This window comes from Leuciscus leuciscus (genome assembly GCF_965113295.1).
Source record: "Leuciscus leuciscus genome assembly, chromosome: 19".
Taxonomy (NCBI): domain Eukaryota; kingdom Metazoa; phylum Chordata; class Actinopteri; order Cypriniformes; family Leuciscidae; genus Leuciscus; species Leuciscus leuciscus.
Genome location: NC_138743.1, coordinates 13,867,853 through 13,878,759, shown reverse-complemented (window position 1 = coordinate 13,878,759; position 10,907 = coordinate 13,867,853). Strand labels below are relative to the sequence as shown.

Sequence of the window (10,907 nt, the reverse complement as noted above, 5' to 3'; positions counted from 1 at the left end):
TTGCCCATGGCAACTAACCGCTGTTGTTCCAAAAAGCAGTGATCTGCAGTTACATGCACTTATCGTGAGCTTGGCGAAAGAGTCTATTGTGCTGCTGAGAAACAACCACATTGCTGTAAAACAGATTTATCTACTTGAGAGAGAGAGTCAGTTAAACCCAAAAACCCTGTCAGTTAAACCCAAAAAGACTAAAATAATGATATTCCGAAAAAGATCCAACCACCAAGACCAACATCATAGCTTTAAATTAGACAACATGCTCCTCGAACACACGCAGAACTACACTTACCGTGGCATAAATATTAGCAACACAGGACATTTTAACAAAGCTGTCAACGACCTCAGAGATAAGGTACAGAGAGCTTTTTATGCTATTAAGAGAACTATCCAAATTGAAATTTCTTAGGATGAACACCGCGTTTATTAACAACCCGCCACACACCACCTCGTGCTTCTCGTCACTGAGCAACAGTGTTGAAACAATTCACAATATCACATCACATAAGATGACAGTGTGTAGTATAAATAGGCTTGTTTGAGATGCGCCTTGCCTCGCCTGAAATATAGGCGAGAGTAGGCGGCTGCAGTGAGGGGAGGAGTGAAAAAAGTGCAGCCAAGCCGGACAGTTCTCTCTTCTCGTAGTGGATCCATAGAGTGGATCATACACCTGCGACTCTGCGAGATCAAAGATGGATACCGCGGGATTCACGCTCGTGCACAGTGTTGCTAATAAACTGGATGTAATTTAAGTTCTGTTGCTTTTATATGAAAATAAATATAATGAACAAGACACCCAAAGTACTTGTTATTTAATACCATTCCAAATAAATGTTTATCAATCTTTTTTTCCTGTAATACAGACATATGTGTTTTGTTTTGTTTTTTTTTGTTTTTTTTTATTATAAAAATTACATTGCATAACCCATAGAGATCGCACTGTCAGATAGTTTGGGAATATAATACATAACGTGTACACATAAAACATGGTATCAGAGTTTTAAAATCAAACATTTTAAAAGAGAACAATACATCACGGTTGTTTAAACCAATTAGCATTAAGCTGTGTCGTCAAGCAAGTCGTTTCCCATCGTGCTTTTAATTAGCGCAGTCAGTGGAGAGCAACTGCGCCCGACTGCAGAATCCGACACGTCCACCTTGCGCTCACGAGAGTTTTTTGACATACAGTGGGTACGGAAAGTATTCAGACCCCCTTAAATTGTTCACTCTTTGTTATATTGCAGCCATTTGCTAAAATCATTTAAGTTCTTTTTTTTTCTCATTATTGTACACACAGCACCCCATATTGACAGAAAAACACAGAATTGTTGAGATTTTTGCACATTTATTAAAAAAGAAAAACTGAAATATCACATGGTCCTAAGTATTCAGACCCTTGCTGTGATACTCATATATTTAACTCAGGTGCTGTCCATTTCTTCTGATCATCCTTGAGATGGTTCTACACCTTCATTTGAGTCCAGCTGTGTTTGATTATACTGATTGGACTTGATTAGGAAAGCCACACACCTGTCTATATAAGACCTTACAGCTCACAGTGCATGTCAGAGCAAATGAGAATCATGAGGTCAAAGGAACTGCCTGAAGAGCTCAGAAACAGAATTGTGGCAAGGCACAGATCTGGCCAAGGTTACAAAAAAATGTCTGCTGCACTTAAGGTTCCTAAGAGCACAGTGGCCTCCATAATCCTTAAATGGAAGAATTTTGGGACGACCAGAACCCTTCCTAGAGCTGGCCGTCCGGCCAAACTGAGCTATCGGGGGAGAAGAGCCTTGGTGAGAGAGGTAAAGAAGAACCCAAAGATCACTGTGGCTGAGCTCCAGAGATGCAGTCGGGAGATGGGAGAAAGTTGTAGTAAGTCAACCATCACTGCAGCCATCCACCAGTCGGGGCTTTATGGCAGAATGGAAGCCTCTCCTCAGTGCAAGACACATGAAAGCACACCTGAAGGACTCCAAGATGGTGATAAATAAGATTCTCTGGTCTGATGAGACCAATATAGAACTTTTTGGCCTTAATTCTAAGCGGTATGTGTGGAGAAAACCAGGCACTGCTCATCACCTGTCCAATACAGTCTCAACAGTGAAGCATGGTGGTGGCAGCATCATGCTGTGGGGGTGTTTTTCAGCTGCAGGGACAGGACGACTGGTTGCAATTGAGGGAAAGATGAATGCGGCCAAGTACAGGGATATCCTGGACGAAAACCTTCTCCAGAGTGCTCTGGACCTCAGACTGGGCCAAAGGTTCACCTTCCAACAAGACAATGACCCTAAGCACACAGCTAAAATAACGAAGGAGTGGCTTCACAACAACTCCGTGACTGTTCTTGAATGGCCCAGCCAGAGCCCTGACTTAAACCCAATTGAGCATCTCTGGAGAGACCTGAAAATGGCTGTCCACCAACGTTTACCATCCAACCCGACAGAACTGGAGAGGATCTGCAAGGAGGAATGGCAGAGGATACCCAAATCCAGGTGTGAAAAACTTGTTGCATCTTTCCCAAAAAGACTCATGGCTGTATTAGATCAAAAGGGTGCTTCTACTAAATACTGAGCAAAGGGTCTGAATACTTAGGACCATGTGATATTTCAGTTGTGCAAAAATGTCAACAATTCTGTGTTTTTCTGTCAATATGGGGTGCTGTGTGTACAATAATGAGGAAAAAAAAATGAACTTAAATGATTTTAGCAAATGGCTGCAATATAACAAAGAATGAAAAATTTAAGGGGGTCTGAATACTTTCCGTACCCACTGTACGTCAGCATGACATCAGAGCAAGGCGGACCGCACTCGGACACATTTCTAACCGGCATGCATCTCGCGCTGATCGGTTCTGCGCAGATTTTGCTCATCTCAAACAAGCCTAGTAATCAGGGGGTAATCCATCAGCCGGAAACCGAAGCTTCCCTGGGGGCTGCCATTGATTAGCAGACCATCACTTGCTGTTAGCATTCCATTGACTCCAATTAATTTTGCTGTCACTTTGACAGCGAATAACTTTACATCTGAGGCGTTTCCATTTGTCCATTATTAATTTCTAAAGAAACACGAAAATGTATAAAAGGCTCCATTACCTTGCATCTTACATTATGGCCCTGTAGAAGCAGTTTTTGTAAAAAAAAAAAAATAGACTAACGATTGTGTCATAACCACGCGACTCTCTGTCGCACAGTAGAGAAATTACCGTATGGACAGGAGGAGAAGCTCGCAGGCAATCGGGGGGACATGGAGGCAAAATGACAAAATAATTAATCAGAATACTTAACAAAAGTTTCTCCTGCTCCTAGCTCATGGAGACCTCCTACTCACGCTCTCCGTCTCTGCAAGTTTCGGAAGGGAATGATTCAGATTTCTCTTGGCACAGCTACTAGAAGACAAACAGGTTGCTCACGTCACATCTACGTCGTCAAGCTCATTTTGAGTCTGCGCAGTACGCTCAGCCATCAGGAAGTGAGTGCTTCTAATTGACTTCACTTTTCTCCGTTGAATACGCTGTGTCCATTTCTTTTACTGTCTATGCTAGTAATCTGGACGTTCTGCATTCACCATGTTTTTATCATCATATGACCTAGCAGTTCTTCACTGCCACTCATAAATCCTCTAACGTGGCCTCATGGGATAGAGTGTCCATCATATGCAGGCTGCATCCGAAATCGCATACTTTTTTTAGTCAGTGGTTATTTTGAATAAGTAATTACCTTACGACCGCTAAAAAAGTATGTTCTATGTAGTATGAATGTAATCCGGACGTACTACATTCGCCATGTTGTCATTATTATGTGACCTACCAGCGTCAGTTGTTGCATCGCTTTACTGCCATAACAAATCCTCTCCCGTGGCCTCATGGGATAGAAGTGTCCATCGTATGCACACTTCAGAATCTCGCTGGAAGAAGAAGGTCATCTGGGTACTTTTTGCCTACTCTTTTATGATTACTATGAAATGGTACATACTTCTTTTGTCACATACTGTTTTCGCCTACTATATAGGGAAGTATACGATTTTGGATGCAGCCCAATTTCATGTAGTTTGTCATCTCACACCAACGCAAGTTAGCTAATACGCCATCTTGCGACTCAAAACACAAATAACAACTGGCTACGAAATGTAACTTTGCAGATTAATAGCAGGCCAATTAATAATAATAAGAAGAATATAAATGAATACCATAATATTGTTGCAATGTTCCTTGATGTTAGGCCGATTACTTTTTGTACGTTGTAATGGACTATTTTTCTTAGCGGAAGCTTAAGTGGGTATTTTATCCCTGACAAACTGAGGGTGAAATTATTATAAAATACTTTTTTGCATGGGAAACGGTTCATTGGATCACACGATATTTTGTAGCTCAACGGCCTCGTTCATGAAATACAATAGTCCGTTTAAAAAAAATGCATTTGTTTTAATGGCCGTTGGTTAAGATTCAGTGTGTTTGGGTAAAGCACTAAAAGCATTCACACTGCTCACCGTCCTCCTCGAGCATGCAATGTGTTTAATGAGGACTGACAACCGAGCAGACTGACTGACTGACCAAGACACTCACCATGACCACACCGTTTTCTCCTCCGCTGTACATGCAGCGATACCAGTTTGTTGTCGATTACGTGAAAACCTACCGACCTAGAAAGGTAAATGCATTTCAAACTTGCATTTTAAAGTTAAGTTGCGTTGGCCTTTGACGCTTCGTTTGAACCTGCGTGCTTATCAGTAGTCTTTTTACATCTTCCTACATGAATTTGATCGCATTTCTCCGTCCGCAGGTCATCGATTTCGGATGCGCTGAATGTCGCTTACTTAAAAAACTGAAGTTTCATCGCAACGGTATACAGTTGCTAGTGGGAATTGATATCAACAGTGTCGTCCTCCTAAAAAAAATGTAAGTTTGGCATTTTGCCTGCGATCTACTCATGTTTGTGTAGTATATGGCATTAAAATGGAAGAACAATCTCATAAGGCCAACGTTTTATACTACATAAGTGGAATTAGGGGCCAGCATGTACTTTGGGCCATCTCAAAAAAATCTGGCTTCCTGTGTTCATCCATCTTTTTTCTTCCCAGGCATACATTGGCTCCACTTGTGAGTGACTACCTTCAGCCAAGCGACGGGCCTTTGACCATTGAGTTGTACCAAGGGTCCGTCACGGAGCGGGAGCCGTGCACTAGAGGATTTGATCTTGTGACATGTGTTGAGCTGTGAGTGAGCCACATATCTTGTTTTTCAAGCATATAAACTAAACATTACTTAAAAATTGTATGTTCTACTTGAGTTTTTCAACTTGCCAACGTCTCTTACCCCTTTAAGAATCGAACATCTGGAGCTTGAGAAGGTGGAGAGCTTTTCAGAGGTGGTGTTTGGGTACATGGCACCAGGTGCCGTGATTGTCAGCACACCCAATGCAGAGTTCAACCCTCTGTTGCCGGGCCTGAGAGGCTTCAGAGACTACGATCACAAATTCGAATGGACTAGAGATGAGTTTCAGACTTGGTAAGGAAATGTTCAGTATCTAAAGTCAAGTCAAGTCATCTTCATTTATATAGCGCTTTTAACAATGTAGATTGTTTCAAAGCAGCTAAGTGTTAGTGTAAACATTTTCCAGTGTTGATTTAAGATCCGATTTAAAGGGATAGTTCACTTTGAAATTAATTTTTGGTATGTTTTAGCTTACCTCAAGGGCATCCAAGATGTAGGTGTCTTTTTTTCCGCAGAAGTTTCAATTTTGATATTTTTAGGTCAAACCGTTCTGTCTGTCAGTCATATAATGCAGGTCTATGGTCATTATCTCAAAACACAAGCACAGAGTCCAAATTAAAACAATTCCCCGTCGTCCAAATTAAACAATTCCCCATCGTAAGTACACATTGATGGCCTAAGACACGAAACGAGCGGTTTGTGTGAGAAAACGAACAGTATTTATATCGTTTTTACCACTTATACAGAGCCATGTCCGAGTGATCTGATCTGACGTGTGCGCAGACTGGTGCATAGATATATACACACTAGATGTCGCCTTGTCTACGGCAGTTCATTGGAACGAATGTCTTTAAGGCGACATCTAGTGTATATATCTATGCACCAGTCTGCGTACACGTCAGATCAGATCACTCGGACATGGCTCTGTATAAGTGGTAAAAACGATATAAATACTGTTCGTTTTCTCACACAAACCGCTCGTTTCGTGTCTTAGGCCATTAATTAATTTCAAAGTGAACTATCCCTTTAAGGATAAATTTGAAACCATTTTTTTTTTTGGCTTAAAGGGTTATTAGTTCACCCAAAAATGAAAATTATCCAATAATTTACTCACCCTCAAGCCATCCTAGATGTATATATGGTGTTCTTCTTTCAGCCAAACACAATCCGGAGTAATAATAAAATAATATCCTGGCTCTTCCAAGCTTTATAATGGGAGTGAATGGTACCATAGTTTTTGAAGCTCCAAAAAGCACACCCATCCATCATAAAAGTAATCCACAATGGGGGTTAATAAAGGCCTTTGTTAAGCGAAGCAATGTGTTTTTGTAAGAAAAATATCCATATTTATAGCTTTATAAACTATAATCACTGGTTTCCGGTAACCGCCATACTCGAGTCTACTGCAGTTCCGGCGAAAGAGTGACCTATGATAAGACGCAGGGTGAGTAAATTATGGGATTATTTTCATTTTTGGGTAAACTAACCCTTTAAAAAATGTCCCAATTCTGTCTCTCCCTCAGGGCTCACAGAGTTTGTAGAGAATATGGTTACTCCGTGCAGTTCACTGGAGTTGGAGAAGCTCTTGGCCACTGGAGAGATGTGGGATTCTGCACACAGATCGGTGTGTTCCAGAAGAATTTTGATGGGATAAATTGGTCCATGAGCAATGCTGAATGCTTGGAACCCTCAGTGTACAGACTGGTGAGAATTTATTATTTTTTTTTCTTAAGAGGTGTTGCACTTGCATTTTCTTAATTGTTTAAATGAATTGTATTGAACATTCTAAATCATCATTGTATCACTTGCACTAAAGCAGTCACAGTTTAGTTTAAGCGCTGAAATGCGCATGATTTCTTTTTGATCACAATTAGGCAAAAAACATATTGATCACACATTTTTAATCAAAATAACAACTTGATCTTCTGGTGGAACAACAGACTTTTCTCTGGTGACATGCCAGACTTCTCAATTATTTAGTCAGTTTAAACCCCGCCCCTTTTGGACTGCAAGCACGCATTCAGATCTTCCTCCATCCAATCAACAAATCATGAATTTTTTAATAATCTGTTTCATTCGGATGTGTCACAATACAGAATTATATAATAATCTTTTTGACGAAGAGATTCTGAATGTTCCGTATGTTTTCATAGTAAAAATTACTCTCATCCCAGCATGAAATGGAAGTTGGGGTTTAAACAAACTAATTATTAAAGAAATCCGGAATATGCCACAGAAGATCGAGTTATGATATTTGATTAAAAATTAAACATGCACGAATGAATCGTTCACAATAAGATCAATAACATTGCATTTCATGGCAACTTTAAAACTCACAGGTTTAAGCTATATATATATATACTGTATATATAAAGTTATTTCTTGTCTGAAAACTGCTTATTGCACTCACAACTCATCTTTTTTTGTTGTTCCTCATTAAGTTGTACAAGGTGGTGTATCCAAGCCTGTGTGATAACAACATCTACCAGAAGACTTTGGTTAATGAGGTCCTGTATGAGGCACAACACCTAAAACAGGAATGGCTTAGTAGGCTGAACATGGACTCCAACAACAATGCACATTTTTATGGTCCTCCATTTATGGAAGCTTTGCAGCATGGGGATGCATGTGAGTGGCAGCCTGTCTACCAGCAGGACCGCAGCATTTGTGTGCCCTTGACGCGTGTGTGGTTCAGCCCCAAAGTGAGAGCGCTGTGCGGGAGCGTGCAGCGTCTCAGGGAGGAACTGCTGGAGGAGGAGCGGGTGAGGATGAGCGCTGATGGAATGGTGCTAAACCTGCCTGCCGATGATGAGGAAGAGGAAGAGGTAGAGGAAGAAAAAGAAGAAGAGGAGGAGGAGGAGGTTGTGAAAACAGTATCAGCTGTATCAAACAGTGTGGAGGAGGACTGGGATAGGGAGCTTTGGGGTTACGAAGGTGTATAACAGATCTGCAAAGCTCTGTAACCAAAATGTAAAAAAGGAAGCTGCACTTGATGTTTGTTCTGTCAAAACCATATTTGAAGGACATATTTAGATAATATGGCCAAAACTGTTATCGATTGGAAATGTTCTTGAAAAGACAACAATTAAACGTAATTAAAAATGCAAATATGTGACACCTTCTTTGGAATGTGGTTTTATTTAACAGTGTGTGGTACATACCTTACCAGCATCATAACAGAACACATGGCATGGAAGCCACTATTGGTCAAAAGTTGGAACACAACATTGCGAGACATTTAAAAAGCAATGTCACCTTTAAACATCAGACACAGTACAATTACGAGGACCAAAACTTCACAGAAGAGATAAAGCCACCATGTTTTTACAACATGTAAAGTACCAGGACGGACCTACTTACAGGTTATGTAAGAGAATTAGGGAAGAAAAATTATAGTAAAATCTTACAATATCAGTATCACTAAAGCTCAAATACATAAAAATAGACTTCATTTTGGCAGTAGATCAATTAAACAATTAAAAATCAAGTTCAAAGTAACTCATGTTACTGAGTGTCAGCTGAAAAGTAATGAGGCTAACATATCGCAGATAGCCTTGAAATAAATGAATATTTGCAAACATTCACTACAGAGCCCTTAAAAGGACACCTTGATGGAAAAAGTATGAGATGCTTTTGCGTTCCCAGAAGAAATGTTCCATTTGCTCACAAATTCTTTGCTTTCCCTCGTAAAACGTTTTAGTTCTTTGCAAGTGACCGCAAAATTTCTTTTTGCGAAAGAACACAAAAGCACTGAAATAGAATTTTCTCTCCCATCTCATATTTTTTCTGTCACAGAAAACTCTTTAGGGGCTCCGTACATTCGCAGTGTGGTGCTTCGATATTTGTGCAGTAATAGTGAAAGGAAATAATAAACCTGAGATGTGTGTTTGTTTTTTAGTGTTTGGATCTCAGTGGGCCTAGCAAAGACTTTGTTTTCGCTTCGGACACGTTGAGTTGGTGTGACACCCATGCATTTCTACACTATAACTCTAGACAATATGATATAATCAAGTGCTACAAATAGATTGTAAACACTCTCAGCTGATAATCTCCACACACACTTAAATTGCAGAGGCAAGTAAGTTTACATTTATAAAACAGTAAATGGCTTTTGAGAAGATATGGGAATACGGTCACATAAAACTAGAGAAGCACTAACTTATGCTTCTGATATGCCCTATAGCTGATCTTACAGACAGAGATACCATGAAAAGTAGTCATTAAAATACCTTCATTTTAATGATACATCAAGTAACTACAAAAACATGGATAAAAAGGTGTTTTTGTAGTGTTATAGATAGGATTAGAAGAGCTACACGCTGCTTGAGAGCCTTGTGCTAAACATTTCAAGCATTGCTGACATGGTTAAATGCTTCATTCTGTGCTGCTATTTTACTAAGTGTAGCTTGAGAACAGCTTGGCTCATTTTGTCCTTGTGTGAAAGCGTAATATAGTTAGGTGATGTCATTAACTATGTCATAGACTGCTGCCAGAGAAGTACTTATCAGATATTCACCTGCCCAGATTTGAAGTAGTTAATGTGTCTATAAACTGAATTGCAAAATTACTTAGTCCCATTTAACATATCATGGAGCAGTAGGAGTTTAATGTACATTTAAATGCTCAAGCCGAAAGTCATTTTCAGCTTCAAATAAAGAAGAATAACACATTTAATGTGTATGAGTTGACTTGATCAAAAGCTCAGCCTCAAAACTTCCTACAATGTTGGCGATACATAAAAAGTTCATGTAAAGTCCTTCAATTCAAAGTGCTATTCAATTGCACATTTTTTCAAGTCTGAAAACGGCTCCATCTGTCAAACGCATCACGACTTCTCACACGCTAAAAAGTGAGACGCGGGTGGGTGAGGACGGTTTGATTTCCATTCGTACAGTAATGAAATGACAAAAAAAATGTGTAAAGAGGTCACCTTCATCTGCAGACATATAGATGTATATGTAATGATGTATATAATCCACCAAATGTTACTGACAGACCCCTTAAAATGGCTCAAACATGTAAACATGGTAAAAAATAAACATATCTCACTAAAATAACAATATGAAATTTTTTTTTTTTTAAATCAGCGAGGAAAATATAGGGAAAAGCTCTCTGATTTGCAATTGCAGACATTATAAGACAAACTTTACCTCACAGTGAAACACAAGACACCAAATGGCAGCCTCATCCAGAGGAGCTGTCAGTTTTTTATGTAGCCAGCAGAGGACACTGTTTCATCGAAAGGCTGAAACAAGTTTGTGACTAACACTGCTAATGTGAGAGGAGACGAACATGTCTGAATCTCTTTGTCCCTTTCTCCTCCCACGAAACAGACTTTGGTTTTTGACACTTCTCCTTCTGGCATCTCCCAACTCTAGCGTTTAATCACCACCTGTTCGTAGGCACCAGCTCCAACCCTGAAAAGAGAAGAAATCAGCATTTACATACAACTCTGTAAATGCACTGATTTACACTTTTTTTAAAGCGTGGGGGAATACCACTGCTTACTATTTGATTTTGCTGTGTTATTTAAAGAGATAGAAACCCGAAAATAAAATTGTCATAATTTACTCACCCTCATGTTGTTTCAAACCTACATGGCTTACTTTCTTCTTCTAAAAAGAGATTTAGCAGAAAAGGAGGTTTATCAGAACATCCAAGCCCTTTTTTTCATATAATGAAAGTGAATGTTGACAGG

The 10,907-nt window shown here is 39.7% G+C and overlaps 2 protein-coding genes across 4 annotated transcripts in view; one reads left to right on the top strand and one right to left on the bottom strand.

Annotated features, from left to right (window-relative positions):
* Positions 1-41: 41 nt before the first annotated feature.
* On the top strand, positions 42-9,791 carry henmt1 (HEN methyltransferase 1). Of its 2 annotated transcripts, XM_082146973.1 has the most exons (7): positions 42-1,866; positions 1,930-4,646; positions 4,779-4,894; positions 5,077-5,211; positions 5,321-5,503; positions 6,733-6,913; positions 7,651-9,791. In XM_082146973.1, exons 2-7 carry the CDS (start codon positions 4,563-4,565, stop codon positions 8,149-8,151), a joined length of 1,200 nt encoding a protein of 399 aa, XP_082003099.1. In that variant the 5' UTR covers positions 42-1,866; positions 1,930-4,562; the 3' UTR covers positions 8,152-9,791. The 2 variants fall into 2 exon arrangements, with proteins under 2 accessions (XP_082003099.1, XP_082003098.1); XM_082146972.1 differs by having other exon boundaries at positions 42-4,646.
* fam102bb (family with sequence similarity 102 member Bb) overlaps positions 8,328-10,907 on the bottom strand; it is a 26,909-nt gene continuing 24,329 nt past the window's right edge. The window contains exon 10 of one of the 2 annotated variants that reach the window (XM_082146979.1): positions 8,328-10,626. In XM_082146979.1, coding sequence (XP_082003105.1) covers positions 10,584-10,626 — 43 coding nt within the window. In that variant the 3' untranslated portion in view covers positions 8,328-10,583. The remainder of the gene's footprint in view (positions 10,627-10,907) is intronic. The other variant, XM_082146978.1, reaches the window with a different exon arrangement.